We start from the raw sequence: 21,086 nt of genomic DNA, 5'->3' as shown, positions 1-21,086 counted from the left end.
CATTTAGATGGAGGGAGTTAACGACAATTCAGAGAAATCGGGGAACTTGAGGAAAGAGGGAGGCATTACTTGAGAGGGATTGTATGTTCTGAGTGTCCTAGATCTTGTTTTAGGAAGATTTGTCAAGAAAAACTTGTTTACACTTTTGATACAAAGGCCTTTCCTCCCATACCCTTCAGGACAGTTACCAAATCCTTCCAAAGACGAGATGTTTCAAAAACCAGAGATCTCATCAGGCTCCTGTCAGTTATGCTGTGCACCCCAGCTCTGCTTGTTCCTGATCCTCAGGTCATGGGTTACCTTGCACACAGGCCACTGTCCTCCCAGACAAGCCTTTGCCCAGCCCAGGGCTCCTGAGGACAAACCCACCCAGGAAGGCACTGTTGAAGGGCTGTACCACCAGGAGGTGTGCAGGTTCTGTGGGCAGGACTTTAACCTGATGCCCCGCAATGCTGGATAGAATACCTGGCACGGACCAGTACCTAAGGATTCTTGCAGGACCAGGGAGTCGGACTGCGAGGGGACGTTGGTCTGGGAGGTTGGCCTTCAAGTCAACAATATTCCTGTGTGAGTGCTGATCCCCATTCATTCAGTACAAGTTCTTGAAGCATTTACAACAGTCTGGAGGTGGTAGTTCCCAGCAGGATGTGAAATGGGCAGGCTCAACTGCCTGTTACATAAAGTACTCACTGGGCTGCAGGACCAAGGTTTGTGCCACAGAGACTCAGAAGAAAGGACATGGAGGCCTGCAAGCCAGCCTGTTTGTGGTCCTAGCCAAGTACACATTTATTGAGCAGAGCCATGCCCAGTGCTCTGGGGTACTCCACACCCCTGTGATGTAGGTGGTGGTAGGCCATTTTACAGATGGGGAAACAGGCTCTGAGTGGTCCGGTAACATGTCAACGGCCACCTGTCCAGGCCCAGTTGACCCTGCCCTGCAGCCTTGCTGGGGGTAGGCCAGCCACCCTGAAGGAGCCTTGTGGGTCTGTTCCTCATGGCCACTCTACAGGGAGCATGCCCTGGCCAGTCCTCAGCTGTCAGTGGGATTTGAGAGTCACCTCCACTGGAAAATGGTCACTGATGGCAAGGGCCTGGAAGGAAAGGGGTCCAAGTCTCAGAGGCCCTGCTGGGCAACCTGTCCTCCCTGAGGCTTCACCTCAGAGAATGGCCTGCCATCTGGGATAGAGCTCACGGGGTTTCTACAAACCACTGTACCAGGAGGAGCAGGCCAGTGAGGCCTGAACTGTCCACCCCTGCTGCGCCTGCAGGTGGGGTAAGGGCACAGACTTACGAGAGGCAAAGGACGTCCTATCCCGCCATCCCAGACTTGTACCATTCAGCTAAAACAGATTTTAGGGGCCTTTTCTGAAACTAGGGCAGGGAGGGAAGCACCAGGTGCACTGGAGCTGAGCCTGGTCCTGGGCAGGAGGGAGCAGGCTCCTCCCCTCTGTCAGTACCGAGCACCCTGGGGACGCCCACCGCTGTGGGGCTCAAGGCAACACTCACCTGAGTCTGGTCCAGGCCGAATACCTCCTGGAAATTGTGCACAGCGGCCGACTGGGGCTTCAGGCTCCTACGCAGGTGGGCACCACAGACGACAATGCGGTCGTACGCACAGTCTGAGTTGCCTACCGTGGTGTCAGCACTGTCCGGAATGAGCCACTTGAAGATCTCGCTGCTGCGCAGACGGATGGCCGCCCAGTCTTGTTCCCGCACATAGCTACAGTCAGCGTTGAAGTCGCCCAGGAACAGCATGTCCTGCAGAGTATCAGGGTCTGAGCCAGCCCAGCAAGCCCACGCCTCTATGGCCGCCCCCGGGGCATGCCTGCCGGGACCCAGGACTGTGCTGTGGGCGCAGGGCTTACGTCGGTGCCCCACTTGTCGATCACGTCCAGATAGACGTCGTAGAGAGCGTCGATCTCGGCTACTGCGTGGTGTGGCGCAGCGTGCAGTGGAACTAGCACCAATTCCTTGGCAGCTGGCGGAGGGGTTAGGTATCAGAGGCCGGGTGGGGCCTGCAGGAGGGGTGGGGTCTGCGTGGGGCGGGGCCTCACCGGAGTTAGGCGCTGAGAATTTGACCACGAAAGGTTCACGACTAAAGGTGTCCTCCGGGTCAGGGTACTGGTACGTATCTGCAACTGACACCACATCCTTTCTGGAGGCAGAGGGCGGGTGGGTGCGCTGAGCTGGCCACCTCCTACCCAGTACTCTGTTTCCCAGCCCCTCACCTATAAATGAACAGGTACATTTCCTTGTACTGGTCCCGCCCCAGGGGCTCACTGCTCACGAAGCTGTACTGGTGACTGGACACGCTGCGGAGATATGGACCAAACCTGGGTCAAGGCACCACGCCGAAGCCTGTGATGCCAGCCAGAGCTCCCGATGCTGAGCCCTGCCCGCCACACCTGTTGATCTGCTCCATGAGCGCAGAGACTGCGCTCAGGTCAGGGTCTCGCACCTCCTGCACAAGCATCACGTCATAGCCAGCCAGGATCTGAGGAGGAGACCAGAGAGGCGGGATCACACGTGGCAACCTCTCAGGCGGAGCCCAGTGGTAGCCCTGGTCCCGGCCCCTGGCCTTACTTGCGCAATGATGCCGCCGCAAGCCGAGTCTGACACTTTGCTGTCGCCAAAACTCTGGATGTTAAAGGCTCCAATGCGCAGCGCCACTGCCACGGTGGCCTCCATAGCCCAGAGCACTGCCAGTAGAGACCGGGGCCGGTCCATTTCGCTGGGAGGGACAGACACGACATGGCTCGCATGAACACAGACCTGGAGTCAGACACACGCAGCCACTTGTCTCCTCCCCCAACGCTGGCTGGTGCCAAGGCACAACCTCCCCCTGCGTTCTCCAGGTCTCCTCAGGGTTGTGCTCTGGGCTCATGGCCATTCTTCTACTCGGTCAGGAAACTGTAGCCCAAACAGACTCCATTAATCCAGCCCCAGGCTCTGCCCAGCTCCCAGACTCACCTGAGACGTGGATGGCCTTGTGTCAGAGGCTCAGGATCTGGGCCCAGAGAGAGTTCTGAGGTCCAGGATGGGAGTGTGTCTGTGGTACCAGACTTCAAGGGCTTGATCTGACAACACCTCTGGTGCCTGGGCACAGGCAGGTATTTGAGGCCCTGGTCTAGGGAGGGGCCAGACTGCATTGGGTCCCGCCCCTCCCACAGAGTTGGTGCCAATACTCCTGGCTCCCATTTCCAGGGAGACCCCAGAGGACAAGGCAACAGGTAATCCACCCTGAACACTGCTCCAGCTCCCAAGTCTGTCAGAATCTGGACTCTGAAGCCCCTGACAGCACTCTAAGAGCTGTGAGAGACTTGGGGAAGATGGCCAGCCATGCCCATGGTCCAGGCCTTGTTCTTCTTCCCATTCCCCAGAAATTAGGTCACCCAGAATCTCTCTCCTAGTTACATCCCCTCAGGGAAACTAAGGCAGCACAATTAGGAAAGACCAGCCCCATTTTTAGCCCCACATCCCCTGCTGCTTCTCCAACACATCATCAGAGGCTCCTGGTCTCCTGGCCTCAGTCCCCTGCCCCAAGGGCACCACATCAGGCCTCAGGAAGCTGGGGCACAGATCCCAGTGGGCAGGGCAGCAGTAGGGGGCTGCCTGTCCACATGCCAGTGACGCCCACATGCCGCCTAGATATCACCGGCCCCGCCAGGAGCACTGGGCAGGAGGCCAGGCAGGACAGCCTACAGAACAGCCTGGGCAGGCAGGTGCTGCCACAGGGGAAGCTGCCAGGGCGGTGGCACCAGTGCTCAAGGATCACTGCTACCTCACAGTGAGTTTTCATGTTTTATTGTAAAGCAACAAAAAAACCCTGTATTTACATTCCCACATATCTGAATTCTGTGCCCCATATTTTCCGTACTAGGCCTGGTAGAAGTGAGCAGGGCACTCACGGTCCTTGCCCCTGACTCAGCTCAGTCCAGCAGGACCCTACAGGCGCCCATGTTAAACGATGACAGTCTGCACCTCGAGCTGGCCCTCTGGTGAGGCAATGACCAGCTCGCCTGCATGCTCCAGGATCTCAATGTCCTCTGATGAAACCATGGTCACAGTAGCCTGCTCGGCACCATTTGTGCCCGCGCGGGCAGTGAGCACAGTGCCCTCGCTGATGGCTGAGGCCAGCGTCATGGCCACCTGCTCCGTCAGGCTCTCAGGGGTGGCAATGGTAATGGTGTCAGCAGCAGCCACTTCAGGACCCAGCCCCGCCTCCTGGTCCATGGTCACATTCTGCACGATGATTTGGTGCCCAGCGCTGGCCTGGTGTACGATCTGCTGCACCACCTTCATGATGTGGCTGTCCACCTGTGGGTGGCTCACAGCTCAGCCCACAAGTCTGTGTGAGGGAACCAGACCACCCCTTCCCCAGTCCCTCACCTCTGTCTGGGTGCCCTCAATGATCTCTGTAGCTTCACTGGTCTCTGCATCATCTGAGGTGGCCTGTAGAGAGGGTCAGAGGTCAACCTTGCCTGCCCCTGGGCCTCAGCCCAGCCCAGCCCAGCCCAACACCCACCTCAATGATGTACTCCTGGGTGTCAGCCACCACAGATGAGAATTCGACCAACACAGTGTGTGGATCCTCGCCCAGGACAGTGGCAGCTGACGTGGGGCTCTCCTCTGACACCAGCAGCTCCTCCACCTCCAGCAGGCAGCCACCTGCGATGAGGATCTCAGTCAGGGCTGGGCAGGATCGGGCAGGACTGCCCTTCACCCCTTTCTACCAGCCCCCAACCTTTTGTGCGCAGGTGCCGGTTGAGTGTGCCATGCTCAGCAAAGCCACGGCCACACTTGTAGCATTTGAAGGGCTTCTCGCCTGTGTGGTGCCTAACGTGCCGCACCAGTGAGCCCTTCTCCCGGAAGCCTCGGCTGCAAAACGGGCACACATGCGGCTTCTCCTCCAGGTGTGTCCGAAAGTGCACCTGCTGGGCATTCTGAGGAGACCCACTGTTAGGATTGACCTGGCCTCGGCCACGGCTCAGGCTGAGGCTTTCCCCACTGACCTCTAAGGTCAAGGGAGGGGTGGGAGTCATAGGCCAGTAGGGAGGGGCCAGACCAACACTGAGCAGGCTGGGGGGCAAAAAGGACACAAGGGAGAGCTAGGGAACAAGGGATGGATCTGGCCCAGGGAGTGGGGAGCTCATGGGTGGGATCAGAAGTCAAAGGTCAGGGCTGGAAGGTCCACCTTGGTCTTGTAGCGCTTGCCACACTCAGGACAAGGATAGGGCCGCTCATCTGAATGAACACGCCGGTGGCCCCGAACATGAGCAATGGTCTTGTAGAGTTTCCCGCAGTCCCCACAGCGGAAACGGCGCTCATGCACATGCACCTCCTGGTGCTTCTTGAGCAGGTAGGCCTTGAGGAAGACCTTGCCACACTGTACACACGTGAACAGCTTCGGCCCTGGGGCCACATGCAATGTCAGACCAGGTGCAACCCCTGAGGGTCCCACCCTGGTCTGCTGCCTGCCCACCCACTCCCGAAGGGACCATCCTGGCCACTCACAGGCCACCCACTGACCAGTGCCCCACCCACCTTCATGGTCCCTTTTGTGGGCCTCTAGGGTGGCTGCTGTTGGGAAGGTTTCACTGCACTGAGAGCACAGGTGGGTCCTGGGTACAGCTGAGGCCTCACCGGCCACCTGCTGGGGAACCACAGCACAACTCCAGTATCCACTGCAAGCTGGGCCCCAGCAGTACCAAGGACAGACCCACAGCACCCCACCCTCATAGGTTCCATCATGGACCCAGGGGAACACAGATCGGGGACCAAGTCACTGCAGAAAGTGACCACAGGAAGGCTAGCAGCCAGGCCGGTGTGTGATAAACAGCTTCATCTAAGGTACAGCCCCCAGGAACGAGCTCAACGGCAGCGCAGGTACCTACTGTCTCCACCTGCTCCACCTCCAGCAGCGGCAGTTCTGGGGGACCATCTCCCAGAGGCTGGGGACTGGATATGGTGGGAGGGACTGGCTCGAGGGCCCCCTCCTCCCCAGTGACCCGCTCAAGGACGATGCCAGAGTTCTGCATGGCCTGGTGCAGCAGGTTCTCCTGACTGTTGTCGCTGGAACAGGGAAGCTCCTTGGGAGCTGGGGGCTGCAGGGGAGGTGGAGGGAGGGAAGATGGCCAGGTGGCTTGGCACATGGCACCCACCCAAACCCACCACAAGGGCAGACCCAAGGGGCCAAAGGACCACTGTGTACAATCAATATATTCACTGAGGAATGCCCCTGGGAGCTCCACAGCCCACTCCACCTACCCCGGACTGCCCTGTCTTGCCCCACCCTGCCCTTTGGCAGCTATTGGTCTCCCACCTCCCCTGCAACCAGAACCAGGAAGATAGGCCCAAGTCAGTCCTATTCCCACCACAGCCAGTGCTCAGAACAGGGCCTGGCACTGAGAAGACAGAGGCCATCCTCCCAGAAGGCCCCCACCTCTGGGGCCAGGGCTTTCACGCCCAGAGGAAGCTCTTGCATCTGGACACGGACTTCGTGGATAACAGTGCCCTTGGCATCTGTCACCAAATGAATCACGGGCGACGTCTCCATGGTTTCACCTATCACCGATGATGACGTAATGGTCTCCACAGTGGAGGCGCCAGACCCTTTAAGGCAGAACCATGAAAGTCCTTGAAGAAACCCCCCTGACAAGGGCAGCTCCAGGGCCAGGACACGGAGCCCTCACCACGCTGACCTGCAGGTGGGTCCTCTTTGCCAACAACTACATCCTTGCTCATGCTGAATCGGATTTTTTCCGTGCATGGGGTGAGAGACTTGAGGTGCCGGGTCAGTGCACCTGACTCTCGGAAGCTCTTTCCACACTTGGCACATTTATAGGGGCGCTCATCTGTGGAATGGAGTCAGCTTTGGGTGGGGAAAGCAGGTCTGGAGCCATAGCCCCACCCCCCACCAGGAAGCAGGGGTGCCCAATGCATCAGGCCAGCTCACCTGTGTGCCGCCGGTGGTGCCGAATGAGCGAGCCCTTGGTCCGGAAGGAGGCCCCACACAGCTTGCACTCATGGTCCTTACGACTGCTGTGGGTGACCATGTGGGCCTTGAGGATGCTACCCTGGGGGGAAGGGGCAGCAAGGCTCAGGCACCTCCTTGCGCAGGAGGCCTGGCCCCCACTAGCTGGCACTGCCCAAGATCCGGGGCTCACCGTCTTGAAGGTCTTGTGACACAGTGTACACACGTAGCGGCCGTCCTCATTCACCAACAGCTTGACCTGGGCCTGCTCACCCTGCCCGGCCAGTTTGGGCCCTTGATGGTCAGGGCTGCCTGAGGCCTCTGCCATCTCACCGTCACCTGGATCTGCCTCAGCAGCTACAATGACCTCTTTGATGTGTCCACTGCCTAAAGAGAAGTGGGTCAGCCTGAGCGGGATGCCAGGGACCATACCACCTCCTGGGACCCTGGACCAGGAACACTGCTGGGATATGTTGAAGCTGCCTGGAGAAACTCCAGGCCCCCAGAATGTGTCCAGTGGGGAGACCATGGTGAGCAGATACCCCTCTCCCTTAAGCCAAGAGCATAGCACTAGATGTGCACAGGGGTCCTGCCGTTTCTAAGGGCAATGGAGTGCCCGGTACAGAAATAGTGGACAGGCCAACCCAGCTCACTCACTGCTTGCTAATACAACTCCCATTAGCATTAAGAAAATGCCTCCAGAGCTGCCTGCTGGCATCTGTTTCGAAGCACGCAAGCAAGGAACCCAGACTGGGAGTGAATGCTCATGAGACACCTGGGACAGCCTGAGGTTTCTGCACCTCTCACGAGTGTTGAAGAAATCTGACAACGTGTAAAGCTAAGTTGTAAACATTTTACAATGTCTGTTCATAAAAATGGCAGTGGGAAATGGTTGTGAAACTGCTCCTTTGAAGCCTTCTCAATCAGGCTGGCACTGTGTTTTGACAAGCCATTCTCTCCAGACAGAATGGAGCCACTCAACTCAGAAACAAAACAGGCATGTCTCGCCTGTGCTCTGGCTGGCATGCATGATGCTTTATTTTTCATTTACCCTAGGCAGAAACTTCCAAAAGGACAGGGACTTGAGTTCACGTGTAGCACAGTAGACCGAAAGATCAAGGAAGAGGCAACAAACAAAATGCAAGATTGTTTTCCAGGAAGAGGCAGGACTGGGTAGCCAAGCCCCACGCAGCCCCCAGTGACCATGCCCCCTGGCCCAGCAAGGACAGAGAACTCCCAGCCCTGGGATGCCAGCAGCTGGCAGTCTAGGACTCTGGCCAACCCTGAGCTCTGGACCACTGAGCAGCTAATACCAAGGGGATATTTGGGACACCCAGGATACTTGCAAAGAGGGAAACTCCCAAGTGTGCGAGAGGAAGGGTGTACCCAGTGAGGAGCCCCCAGAACTGCCAAGCTGCAGGCAATGGACGGGCTAGAGGGCAGAGCGATAGGAAGGAGACTGACTGGACAGGCATCTAGAGACTGTAGATGTTGCCCAAACTCAATGAACTTGTTTTTCTTTTTCTGTCTTTCCTTTTTTTAAAAAAATTGTTGACACTATTACAGTTGTCCCCGATTTCGCGCCCCCAACCCCTCTCCACCCAGATCCCGCCCCACCCCCGGCCTCCACCACATTGTTGTCTGTGTCCATGGGCTATACATACATACATATATGTTCTTTAATCTCTTCCAGTCCCCCCCCCCGCCGAGATCTGTCAATCCAATAACTTGTTTTTCTATATGACACCATCAAGACCAGAAACCAAATACGACACCAAGCCGGAGCATGGCCCCACCTCCCATACAACATTCCTACCCCGGAGTGGCACCAGGTGAATATCCTTGTCCACAGGAATGTCAAGGGAAAAGACAGCATGGAGACAAGGATAGGTGTCCCGTTGCCTCCCTGAGGTAGGGCCTTGACAGAACAGCCTGCTCTGAGGTTCCCCTCCCCCAGGTCTCCTCCATCACCCTCTCCTCCTACCTAGATGGTCCCAAGGGCTTCACAAGGCCAAGTTCTACCTGTTGTGCAAACCTGATTCCTGTCTAGTTGCTCACCTACCCATGCACCTGCCAAGGTCCCTACCTAGCAGCCGCCGCTCCACCCCCAGATAACCATTTCCTTCCCAACTTCGCAAGGCATCAGGCCCAACCCAGTCTCCCTCCACTGCTGTGCACATACCCAGTCCCCAACTCCCCCCACCTTCCCCAGCCTTGGGCTGCCCTTTGAATGTTCCCCCCCAATGCTGGCCTGTCCCCAATTCATGAGCGTGTGATCCAATCCAGACCTCTCAATCCCTCCCGTACTACATCCTGGGAAGTAGTTTAACTTAAAATAAGCCATCAAAGAGACTGACTTGGCGTTGTATGCTCATAAAAGCCTTATGAGAATCAGGGCAGGAATTGCTACCCCACGCAGAAGCGGGTGAGCACTAGGGAGGTGAAGGTGAGGGTCAGGCAGCAGGTCAGGGCCAAGCTGGAGCAGCAGGTGCACCCCATGCACACCCCACCCCAAACCTCCAGGGTCAGCTGTAGAGGGGAAGCAGGAACCAAGGGGGTGGCAGAAAAGTGGGGAAGATTCTGGAAGGGACAGGGCAGAAATGGTCTAGGAAAGTAGCAGGAGAGCAGTCAGACCTCAGGGCTGAAAGCCATGAGGAGACAGCCCCAGTGGGGCCAGCTTACCAACAATATCAGGCGTGTGGCTGATGTCCTCTGTCAGAGCAGCTGCCTCCACAACAATGTGGGCCAAAGTGATGGGCTCCTCTGGGCTTGCAGCTGCTGGGACCACCTACCAATGGGGAACAGGGGACATCTGCAGGGCTCCAGAGCTCCCTAGATTTGGTGAGTGAGGGCTTGGGTTTATGTCCATGTAGGACGGCTGGGATAGAGGCTCTCTTCTCCTGCAAGAGGACCACTGCTCTGAGCCCGACTCCCAGCCTGACCCAGAGTGTTGGCCCCATCATTCTAACTCCTCTGGCCACTGAGGAGTGTGGAGCACCAAGGACCCTCAGGGAGGACTCCAGAAGGAAGTGATCAGAGTTCCAGCTCGAAGCTCAGCTGGCTGTGCAGGAATGAAGATGATGAAGGTAAGCACCTACACCCACCAGCCCAGTCCCTGACATGGGTCAAAGGGCAGGTAGAGCAGAGGGTCAGAGTGAGACAACTCTGAGCCTACTGTCCTCTAGGCTACTTGCCATGGTGATCTGAGGCAACTAACCTCTCGGAGCCTCCTTTCCCTCTTCCCTATGAGGATGACAAGAGTGCCCACTGTGCAGAGGTTAATGTGGACATTAACTGTGTCAGTACAGCACTGAGCACGCATGGGGTACAACTAAGTTGGTCATTTATTTGATGGGGTGGTGAAATCCACAGAGCCACGCTTCGTTTGTAAGATCCCCAGGAACTATGTGTACAGGACAGCAGACTGAACAAAAATACAAAAGCCACCATGACACCCCTAAGCCAAGACAGAGCATAGGGCTCCAAGAAAGCAGGGACCTCAGGCCCCAACCGCACATGCTTTGGTCAGAGGTGTCTGGGCCATCCAGGAAACCCCAGAGCACCACTAGGCTCTGGGTGGTAGGGTCCAGACCCTTCCTCACCCAAAATCAGTTGCCTGCCCTCTGCCCACCCCAGTGTCACAGAGAACCAGATGCAAAGGTCTGGCCCAGCATGCCAACTCCTCCTCCTGCCGCCAAGTGAGCCCAAGGAGGAGGGGAGCACACCCATGCATGCGCACAAGTGGTGGGGCTCACCTCTTGGTCCAGCAGTGCAGTGGCCGCAGGGGTGGCAGGCAGGGCCTCCTGGGAAGGCCGCTGGCAGACCTTCTGGAGTTTGTGCTGGACAAAGTCCTCCAGGGCGGTGAACTCCGCCTGGCAGCGACCACATCTATGCACATCATCCTCATCTGTAACAAGCCCGTGGTCAGTGGGGCTGGGGAGGGCCTCCAGCCCCAGGCCAAATCCACCCAAGGAGTCAAATCCATCGGAACCAGAGGCACCTCCCCTGGCCTTCCTAGAGGTGCTGAGAACGCTCTCAGGAGCCCAAGGTGCAAGCCCCCACCCTCTGGAGGTCTGCACAAGCAGCACCTACCTAGGGAGAGCAGCACTGAATAGGGGTGAACCCTGACTGTACACTTAGGCAGGGATCCACAGAGGCTATCATGCCCAAAGGTCCCACTTCAGAGATGAGGGGAGGAAGGTCCAGAAAGTAGTTAGAAGGCAGAGAGTTTTGTCCAACCCAGTTTGGGGACAGTGGTTTATAGGGTTTGCATGTGCCCTCAGGCACCTCAGTGACTATACCTGGGTCTGTTTCTTTGTCTCTAAAATGGGCCAACCCAATGCAGAGTACAGTGGAGGGGGAAGGAGTACTGGTGCCCACAGAGCTCTGGCTGAGAGGCAGACCATTGGAAAACACGGAAGAGAGAATGCCCTGACCCATAACCACTCTTTTCTCACTCTGACTTGGTGCTTCCTTGGTTCCAACAGGGAGCACCTCCCTATTCTGGTAAAGATGTCCATGGTGGAACTTCTCAGAGGGGCTCCATGCTTTAGGGTCATAGTACCGGAGCCCTTCACTATCTGGACTGACCAGCCAGTGCCTGCTCTTCCTGCTTACTGAGTCCCTACCACATCCCAGGCACCTCACAGGGGATACCACCAAATCCGTACAGCACCCTGGAGAAATGGAGATGACTACTTCCACTCTAGGAAAACAACTCGAGGTTCAAGGCCAGCCAGCTGGTGACTGTTGGGGCCAGAACCTGAACCTGAGGGTCTACTCCAGACACCCTACTGTTTATACAAAGAGATGGGGAAGTGTTCTTTCTGCTCCCATAAAAGTCCGCCAGTTCCCACCACCTCACATACAGTCCCACATTAAGATCAAACCTAGGCCTGGCTCACAGAAGAACAGTCAATGGCTGTTGAATTGGTGAGCAAACAAAGGGCCAAACCACAGCCATGACTTGCCTACAGGCCACCTGATAGGGCAGTTTCAACCAGATGGCTGAGTCACAAGTCAAGCACGATAGTGACCACCACCCTTCTAACCTTCCCCACCCACTGAGTCTGACTCAGCACTAAGGTGTTGCTGTTGAAGGAACTCCTGCCACAGAGAGGGATAAACCCAGCTGTGACACTGAGACAGGGCCAAGGGTAAGCCCAGCAGGGCACAGCAACCTCCAAAGAGATCTCTCTTCAAGCTGACCCTATCCCCAGTGGAACTGCCCCTCCCCAAGATGGAATAAGGACTAAGAAAAGACTCAGTAAAATACGAATACTGTGGGGACTAAGACCACCAACCCAGTATCACGAGCCCACCGCCTGCTGTCTGGCCCAGTCTACAGCCTCATGTGACAAGCTCAGAGGGCAGAGACCATAGTTCTATCTCCAAAAGCTATGTCCCTGTAAATGGGCCCTCAGTGTGTCCCAGCACTGTTCTCAGTGATTTACATGCTCTACTTTTCATTCTCACCACTGTCCTATGAGAAGGCAGAACACAGAAATTAAGGGAGCGTGTTGAACTGTCACACAGTCCTGGCATCCAATCCAGTCCTTGCTACTTACTAGCTGGACACCTGGTCACTTTCACATTTTTGAACCTAGATATTCCTCAGCCACAAAATGGGAGTAATAACAGTAACAGTGTCCAGGCTTGGTTTGAGGATGGAAAAAGCTGATGCGGGTTAAGCACTTGATACATTATTATCAGCCGCAGGATCCCTGTTTTTGTAACAGGAAATGGAGGCTCAGAGACGTGTGTGGTCACCTATCCAGGATTAAATAGCTGGAAAGTGGCAGGTCTGGGACGGAGCCCGCATGATGGCTGCAGTACACCGGCTCTCCTCCCCGGCCAGCCTAGACAGAACCCAAATCCTAGAGAACCCGGAGGCCCTGTCCTCCTGGAGCCCTCAGCCACACTCTAGCCAGGGCCCTACCAGCCCGTCAAGTGCTGTGGGAGAGGGCCCAGAGGAAAGCGGAGCCATGCCCAGACAGCAAGACAGAGAGGTGCCGGGCCGCAGGCCGAAGAGAGCAGGGCTGGCGGTGGAGGCGTTCGTGGAGGTGTCTACATGGACAGCCCCGGAGGTTTGGGCAACTGTGAGTATCCATGAGAGAGGACAGGGGCCCAAGGGGCTGACTGGAGCCCCACAGGTGAGGCCCGAGAGTCTGAGGAAACCGGAATCTCGTGGAGGGCTCTGAGGGGTCCCATAAAGACCCGGGAGGTCCTCAAGGAATCCGGATCTGGGAAAGTCAGTAGCGTCCGCAGCTCAGGTCATTAGAGCCTCCGCCAGCCCAGGGATGAGCAGCCACCATCCCGGCCGCGCCCCGCCCCATCCGGCCCTGTTACCTTCCTCGCTAAAGGGCGCCGGGAGGCCGAGAAAGCCGGCAGAGGCCAAGGCCGCCGACGCCGACGCCGACGCCGCCGCGACCCCGCCCTCGCCCGCTTCCCGCCTGGCTTCGGCCGGGGCTTCTGCCGTATGGGCGGCCGTCACCCGCACTGCCATCGCGCCCTCCATGTCGCAACGCGCCGCAGGAAGATGGCGGATTTACGACCGTGTCGTCATAACAACGGGCCGCGCCGGAGCGAGCGAGAGAGAACGAAGGATGGCGGGGTGGGGCCAGGGTGCGTTTGATGGACAGGTGGTGGGGCGGAACTTACACCCAAAGGTGGTGGGCGAGACTTCTTATAGGGACATGGTTCCTTACAGTGGAGCTGACTGACAAGTGGCGGGACGGATCCAGAGAAGGGCCTTTGGGGCTTAGCTTAGTTTGGCGGTGCAATAGAAACGGAAGGCTGGGGCGGGGCGGGAGAGGCTGGGCTGGGTTTCGGAAGTTGCATCAAGGCTTGAGAGCGGGAGAATAGGGTTGAGGTGGAACGGCGGCGCCACTCGGCCATCTTTGACAGGGTGCTTAGGCCTCAGGCGACCTGCCGGTTCCGAGGTCGAGAAGTCCCCTGCCGGGATACCGCTCCAGGCTGGACCGGTAGTGTTGTGCCCTCCGTTCATCGACCCTCTCTGGTGTCAGAACCTCCCTTGGTGGTTTCCCGGGTCATGGGAGAAAAATGGAGTTTGGGATGGCCCACGCATAGGTAGCTTCACTAAGCCTTTTATTTTGTCTATTTTTAAAGTTGTGATAAATACACATAAAACTTATTATTAGTGACACTTAGAACGTTCACAGTGTTGTGCAGCCATCACCACCATCTAGTTTCAGAACTTTTGTTGTCATTTCAAAAGAAAACGTGTATCCATTAGCAGCCTCTCCCCATTCTCCCCTCACCCCAGCCCCAGGTAACCACTTTCTGTTTTGGTGGATTTACCATGTCTGGACATTTCATATAAATAGAATGACAGGCGGTCTTTTGCATCTGCATAGCATACTTAATTCCCTGACGCAGGATAGTAAGAAGCTAGGACAATTCCTGGGTAACTGGAATGGCGAAACTGACACAGCTGAACAAACAGAAAGGGCAATTTACAGAACCAAGCTGGCAACTCCAGGACCAGCTGTAGTGACTAATGACCCTTGCCCTGGCACTCACCAATCAGTGGAGACCACAACCCTAAAAGGGCACACCTGGAAAAGCTGATGACTATTTTATTGAGATCGCTCCTAAACCCTAAAAACCCAAGACACAGCTAGCTCTGTGTTCTCCTGGGGAACACACCCAAACCTTTTCCTTTCCCCTCTACTGCCCCCACAGGCATGCATCTCCTAAACTCTAAGGGAATCCACAAAACATGCATCCAGGAGAGCAATGGGCAGTGGCAGCTCATCCCAGGCTTACCCCCTGGACTTATCTCCAAGGCCACCTTTTTTCCTGATTTCTCAGTGAGCCAGAGCAGCCCTGCCCAAATTCATTTCTTTCCTGTAATATTTCTAGAGAGCTAAAGCAGCCCCACCTAGTCTCTCTCCTGTTGCTTCTTCTATCCTAGGCCCTTCCTTGTCTCACTGTCCCCAGCTATAATAAACGTACTCTCAAAATCACCTGGACTCTTTTCGTGAAATCTTTCCTGTTCCTGTGAAGTCAAGAACCCACACACTACAGGCTGGCCATAGGCAGAGTGCTCTGGGCCCAGTCCCCTTTCTGATAACTCCTTTTTATAGCTGGATAATATTCCATTATATAGATACATCACCATTCATTTACTACATTTGTTTTCACATTTTCTAATATGCCAGGGTAACAATGAGGCAGCTTTCTGCAAGGATCTTGCTCACCATTGCAGGGTTTTAATAAAGGGGGTGACGGTATTTCAGAAGAATCCCTCTAACTGCTAGGCACAAAAAGGATGTCAGGGCCACAACAGATACAGGAAGATTCATGATGGATGGTTTCTGAGAGGAACAAACAGGAGGAAAAAGCAGGTGGTGGCTTGTGGAGCACATGGGATCTGGGAGGCTTCTGGGAAGGGAGGACCAGGAGGACACCTCACTGGACGATGTGCTGAGAAGTAATAAGGAAGCTAGCATCAGAGTCAGGGGAAGCCTGAAGCACTCCCCCCGCCCCCGAAAACTGGCGTGCTGGCATGGGGAAGGTTTTCAAAGGCAGGACATGAGTGTGGTGGACACAGGGAAGGGCCTGGCCCAAGCAGACAGAGGGCTAGCCCTGCTTTGTGCTCCAAAGTCTGTGGAAATGAGTTGTCGGGGGCAGGCCAGAGCTCCTAACTGGTTGCTCCCTGAGGGTCAAAAAAAGTTTTCCTGACAGGTGAGCTCTGGGCCCTGCCTCAGCTAGAGCCCAGGCAGCCCAGCAGACACAGGAATGGATAGGGCTGAGGTAACTAGAAGGCAAAGTTGAGAAGGCAAGGCAGGGAAGCCAGAGTTACCCTTACCCCACATGGCCTGTTTTTTTCACTCTGCCCTCTGCATGGCCTCCTGCACACTATGTTTTACAGTCAATACTATGTTGACTTTTTGTGGCCAGAGCCGGAGGGGAACTCCATCATCCTTTATGATGGCTGTTCAATCTCCGTTCCTTGGATGTACTTTATTTAACCAATCCTATGTTGAAGAATATTTGGGTTGCAATGTTATTTATTTATTTATTTATTTATTTTGCCACTAAGTCTTTTTTCAATGACCCCTTTTTTGGCTTAGCTCCTCAGAAGTGATAACTTGTGAAAATTCAGTTTCAATAGCTACTTCTATTTTCTAATACAATTTAAATCCATGCAACACTATCAAAATTCAACAGTGTTGTCCTTATACCACCTACATCCATGCCGCACTCTGCTTGTAGTATGGCTTTCCCGCATCATCCATTAGCACGTAAAAACTGAGCACCTCCTGTGTGTTGGGAATGCACCACGATGTGCCGTGCCCCTTTCTCATCCAGTTGCACAACACCTCACCTAAGGTCAGTCGTCTCCAAAAAATGGCACTGGCCCTTCTAGCCTTCTCCAGGACTTTGTCCACAACCATCCACTCTATCTCAATACTGGCTGTTCTACCTCTCCCACTATTCCAGCTCAGTCCCTACAACCTACAAGGGATGTTAAAGCAAAGAGGTGCGGCAGAGCTCAGCTTTGGGGTAAACTGAGTTTAATCCTCACTTTGTATTGTCTAGTTGGTGACTCTCTGTAGCTCGGTTTCCTCATCTATAAATCAGGGTACTAATAGCCCCTGCCACTGAGGGCTGTCCTGTGGTTCCAACAAGGTAATGCAGGTAAGGAGTAAACCAAAGCAACCTGGCAAAGAGTATATGAGGCTGCCCATGGTGGACAGCTGCAGTGTTTCCTATTCTGGCCAGTTTACCACATCCGTTGGATGTTTCTGGAAGCTTAAAGTGGAGTTTGTGATCTTCTGTTAAATCCGGTTCTACCCAAGAGGTTAACTCCACTACCAAAACTGAATGGGAAGACACAGGGAGGAAGGTGCTCCCTTTTTGGGTGGTGGGAGCACCAGGCAGGAACACTTTCTTTGTCCTGCCTTTGTGGACCATGGCCCTATCCTTCAGGGGTTCCCAGGCCAGCAGAGACTAACAGAAACGGGGCCCTAAAGGAACTGAGGTGACTGGGTTTACCTCATGGGCATGAGGGGTTAGGTGGAGGTCCAGAGACTTTATGGAGACCTGGGGCCCAAGAGAGGAGCGGGGCTTTGACAAAGTAGGGTTTGGGGGTCTGGATTGCTTGGCACAGGGCAGGTTCTAAGGAAACTGGGGCCTGTTATTGTTCTGCCACCTAGTCCTGTTGACAGTAATGATGTTAGCTGCAGAATAAACATCACCAGGCATTAGAGACAAGTTGGGTCCAACCTCAGTTCAGCAACCTTGGTAGTTGAGTTTGGCTTGAAAGCATTCAGAGCAAAGGAATTCAAAGTACAATGGGTATTTAGAAAGATACGGAGGCCCTGGCTGGTGTGGCTCCGTGGATTGAGTGCTGGCTTGTGAACTAAAGGGTCACCAGTTCAATTGCCAGTCAGGGCATGTGCCTGGGTTGTGCCATAGGCAACCACACATTGATGTTTCTCTCTTTCTCTTTCTCCCTCCCTTCCCTCCTCTCTAAAAATAAATAAATAAAATCTCTCTCTCTCTCTTTTTTTTTTTTTTTTTTTAAGTTACAGAGGTAGTAAAAGAGCTCTTGGAGCTTAGGAGAAAGCGGGGAGAGAGATACTGCCTTGAGAGATGAAAGAGGGAGGAAGTGTGCTATGGAAGAGAGCAAACCCTGGGGAAAAAAGGGGGTGGGGAAAGGGGATGGCATGCTCCATAGAGAGAGGGGTCTTTCATCCTGAGGGCATTTATGTGAGGTCTTAGGGAAGGATCTCAACAGAATATACATCAGCTTTCTTGGTGTGTCTCCTCAGGGTTGTGATCTGCACTGATTGGTTGGCACCAGGGGATGGGGTCATTAGTTGTTGCTGCCAGTCCTTTATCAGCCTTGGTGTGGTTCTAGAAGCCTGGATTGCTGCTTTTCTGGGCCTAGAGCTGAAACACAGCTGAGGGCTGATGTTATTTCCAGGGGTAAATGCTTAAGGGAGTGGCCCTGCAAGGGCTTGTATTGAATAGTTTTGCTGTTGCTAGGCAACCAGGGCTCTCCGTCCTGATGACCCTCTGCATCTGGCCCATAGTTCCTGTTCTGCTCATGCCTACCTACCTGTCTACTACCATAACGAGAAACGTACACCTACCCTATAAACCAGCACTTCATTCCTAAGTATATACCCAAAAGAAGTATCTATGTCCACAAAAGCATGTGTAGGAACAAGAACGTTCATAAGGGGCGTTATTTACAATAGCACCAAAGTGGAAACTACCCAAATGTCCAACTGGAGAACAGATCAACAAGGGTATAGTCTTCCGATGGCCCACGTGGCAACTAAAACGAAACAAAAACACTTAGAAGAAAGCATTTCACAGACATTATGTTGATCCAAAAGATCAAGATCTAAGAGTACGCACAGTAAGACCTCGTTTTTAAGATGGTCTAGAACAGGCAAAGGAGGCTATGATAGATGTCGGAAGAGGCTGGGGGTGAGGTATCCGCTATTGTTTACACAGGTATATAGGTATGTGAAAATTCCATCAAGCTACACACTTAAGATTTATGCACTTTGCTGTACATTACACCTCAATAAAAGGTAACAATAACCTAATAATAACGATGATGATTGAGACCAATTATTAAGCGTTGTGTTCTAGGCAGTGTCCCTCTCTTAGTCCCTAATCCCACTGCTTGGTATTATAGTTACTCGTTCGTAAAACCACTAAGGCAAACGGAAAGCATTTTTGCAAAGGACTGGAAATAACGCAAGGATTGTTTGGAAGGAGCCCACAGCTGGATCTCAGGACTGGCCGTAATCGGTCCGCGCGCTGACACCGTGTCCACTGCGGAGAACACCGTCCGGCACAGCCCAAGCAAAGGTGAAGATGTATCTTCCCAAAGGGTGACCGCCCCAACCTTATAGCGTTCCTGCGGCAAGCCCCGCAATAGGGGCGAGAAGCCAGCCAATCAGTAGCCTGCCCGGCCCAGGGTCACTCGATTAAGGATTTCCGTCACCTAGGCTGACCACGCGTCTCCAATGAGCGAGATGCCCATTGAGCTGCCCAATAAGCAGCGGCCTTCTGTCCTGCGCCGGCTCTGCGGCTCCGCACCGTGGTCACAGTGAACGTTCCCCTCTGAATGCCGGTTGGCTCCCTGCCAGCCAATCACCGAAGCGCCCCGGCCCCGCAGCCAATAGCTGCCAGCTTCCCCGAGCCCGGCCTTGAAGGTTGGTGCTGAGCTCCCGCAACCCGCAGTAGGCAGGGGCGGATTGGCGCAGGCGGTGCCCAATGGGAGGTGCGCGTGAGGCGAAGGGGGCCAATGAGAACGTCGGGGGGCGGGGTGAGCACGGCGGCGGGCGGCGAGCGGCTGTGAGGAGAGGCCGGTGCTTGCCGGTGGCGGTGACGGCAGAGGGCGGCCATGGCACAGGCGGAGGCCGGCCGCGATGACCCTCGCTGCGTGCGACTGAACGCCGAGCGGGCCCAAGCGCTGCTGGCCGACGTGGACACGCTGCTGTTCGACTGCGACGGCGTGCTGTGGCGAGGTGAGACGGCCGTGCCTGGCGCGCCTGAGGCCCTAACGGCGCTACGGGCCTGTGGCAAGCGCCTCGGCTTCATCACCAACAACAGCAGCAAGACCCGTGAGGCCTACGCCGAGAAGCTGCGGCGCCTGGGCTTCGGTGGCCCCGCGGGACCCGGCGCCAACCTCGAGGTCTTTGGCACGGCCTACTGTACCGCGCTCTACCTGCGCCAGCGCCTGACCGGTTCTCCGGCACCCAAGGCCTACGTGCTGGGCAGCGCGGCCCTGGCCGCGGAGCTGGAAGCCGTGGGCGTCGCCTGCGTGGGCGTGGGGCCGGATCCCCTGGAGGGAGACGGCCCTGGCGCCTGGCTGGACGCGCCACTCGAGCCCGACGTGCGTGCTGTGGTGGTGGGCTTCGACCCGCACTTCAGCTACATGAAGCTCACCAAAGCCGTGCGCTACCTGCAGCAGCCTAACTGTCTACTAGTGGGCACCAACATGGACAACCGGCTCCCGCTCGAGAACGGCCGCTTCATCGCGGGTCCGTGCGCCCTGGGGGCGGGAGGTTGGAGGGCGGGGCGGCGGGCCCCTCCGGTCCTCTGACCCCGGGCGCTCTCCTCCCTTTCCCTCTCCGCCCCGCAGGTACAGGTTGTCTGGTCCGAGCCGTGGAGATGGCCGCCCAGCGCCAGGCCGACATCATAGGGAAGCCCAGCCGCTTCATCTTCGACTGCGTGTCCCAGGAGTATGGCATCAACCCGGAGCGCACCGTCATGGTGGGAGATCGCCTGGACACAGACATCCTCCTGGGTGTCACCTGTGGCCTGAAGACTATCCTGACCCTCACTGGAGTGTCCACTCTGGGAGATGTGAAGAGTAATCAGGAAAGTGACTGCATGTCTAAGAGGAAAATGGTCCCTGACTTCTATGTTGACAGCATAGCCGATCTTTTGCCCGCCCTTCAAGGTTAAAGATTTAGCGTCTTTAAGCTACAGAATAAAAAAAAAAAAAAAAAAAAAATGAAAACCACTTAACCAGATTAATAGGTGGGGCTTAAGCTCTTGATCAACTAGGTGGCTTCAAAGAGTATACTTGGAGTTAAGCAAAAGCACTAGTTAACCTTGTAAGTAAATGTTTGGGGGACGATTTTGTTACAGATGTTTATAATTTAAGATGCACTTTTAAACTTGGAGGGCATTGTGGGGGTCCTGGTCCTTGGTTGCAGTTGGCGAGAGCAGGCTTTGCATCTGTCCAGGATTCAGATAACCTAAGGGCCTGTTAATGGGACTGAGGTGTCACATATTTTATTGAAAATTTCATTCAGGGATCAAGCCTCCTTGCAGGGCAAAGGGGAGAAGGGGCTGATTATTTTGACTGTCACAAGAAACTTGTACACACCAACCTATGGTCCCATTGGTGTGCTCATCAGCAGAGGAGCCTGCTGATGTATTCCAGCTCCTAGCCTGCAGGGTGGGAGTGGAGGAGGGGGCTACCCCTTGGTAGTGTCTCCCTGTCCTTGAGGTGTGGGGTGCCACACTCACTGTTACCCCACACTTCCGTAAAAACCACTCTGTCATAATTGAGTGTCTGTTGTGTTTCAGATGCCTAGGGCTGCTGCTC

General features: G+C 55.2%; 3 protein-coding genes across 3 annotated transcripts; 1 reads left to right on the top strand and 2 right to left on the bottom strand.

Moving 5' to 3' along the window:
- Window positions 1-96: 96 nt before the first annotated feature.
- DNASE1L2 (deoxyribonuclease 1 like 2) lies at window positions 97-2,760 on the bottom strand. Its single transcript, XM_054589425.1, is given in 7 exon segments — window positions 97-1,091; window positions 1,507-1,758; window positions 1,866-2,048; window positions 2,050-2,155; window positions 2,229-2,312; window positions 2,406-2,494; window positions 2,584-2,760. Coding segments are annotated over 7 exon segments (912 nt in total). The 5' UTR covers window positions 2,728-2,760; the 3' UTR covers window positions 97-1,037.
- Window positions 2,761-3,735: 975 nt separating this feature from the next.
- On the bottom strand, window positions 3,736-13,505 carry E4F1 (E4F transcription factor 1). Its single transcript, XM_054589423.1, has 14 exons — window positions 13,322-13,505; window positions 10,729-10,880; window positions 9,656-9,761; window positions 7,167-7,360; window positions 6,956-7,076; window positions 6,702-6,854; window positions 6,443-6,612; window positions 5,895-6,104; window positions 5,545-5,653; window positions 5,195-5,412; window positions 4,745-4,943; window positions 4,526-4,668; window positions 4,390-4,452; window positions 3,736-4,317 (listed from the first exon to the last, which is right to left on the bottom strand). The coding sequence occupies exons 1-14, from the start codon at window positions 13,488-13,490 to the stop codon at window positions 3,961-3,963; spliced, it is 2,364 nt and encodes a 787-aa protein (XP_054445398.1). The 5' UTR covers window positions 13,491-13,505; the 3' UTR covers window positions 3,736-3,960.
- A 5,799-nt stretch (window positions 13,506-19,304) lies between these two features.
- On the top strand, window positions 19,305-20,492 carry PGP (phosphoglycolate phosphatase). Its single transcript, XM_054589422.1, has 2 exons — window positions 19,305-20,010; window positions 20,112-20,492. The coding sequence occupies exons 1-2, from the start codon at window positions 19,371-19,373 to the stop codon at window positions 20,435-20,437; spliced, it is 966 nt and encodes a 321-aa protein (XP_054445397.1). The 5' UTR covers window positions 19,305-19,370; the 3' UTR covers window positions 20,438-20,492.
- The last annotated feature ends 594 nt before the right edge of the window (window positions 20,493-21,086 follow it).

The sequence above is a fragment of the Pteronotus mesoamericanus genome, unplaced genomic scaffold (genome assembly GCF_021234165.1).
Source record: "Pteronotus mesoamericanus isolate MK-2021 breed Mesoamerican mustached bat unplaced genomic scaffold, CSHL_Meso_final scaffold_167, whole genome shotgun sequence".
NCBI lineage: Eukaryota > Metazoa > Chordata > Mammalia > Chiroptera > Mormoopidae > Pteronotus > Pteronotus mesoamericanus.
Note: the sequence above shows the minus strand (reverse complement) of the source record. Positions and strands in the feature narration are given on the sequence as shown.

Bases quoted from the DNA above. Each gene is read 5' to 3' on its own strand.
- E4F1 (XM_054589423.1), bottom strand. From the start codon at position 13,490: ATGGAGGGCGCGATGGCAGTGCGGGTGACGGCCGCCCATACGGCAGAA. The intron at 5,654-5,894 runs GTAGGTACCTGC...GTGGTTCCCCAG, and splicing joins AGGTGGAGCAGGTGGAGACA to CAGGTGGCCGGTGAGGCCTC. The intron at 4,669-4,744 runs GTTGGGGGCTGG...TCCTCATCGCAG, and splicing joins CCGGCACCTGCGCACAAAAG to GTGGCTGCCTGCTGGAGGTG.
- PGP (XM_054589422.1), top strand. From the start codon at position 19,371: ATGGCACAGGCGGAGGCCGGCCGCGATGACCCTCGCTGCGTGCGACTG. The intron at 20,011-20,111 runs GTCCGTGCGCCC...TCCGCCCCGCAG, and splicing joins GAACGGCCGCTTCATCGCGG to GTACAGGTTGTCTGGTCCGA.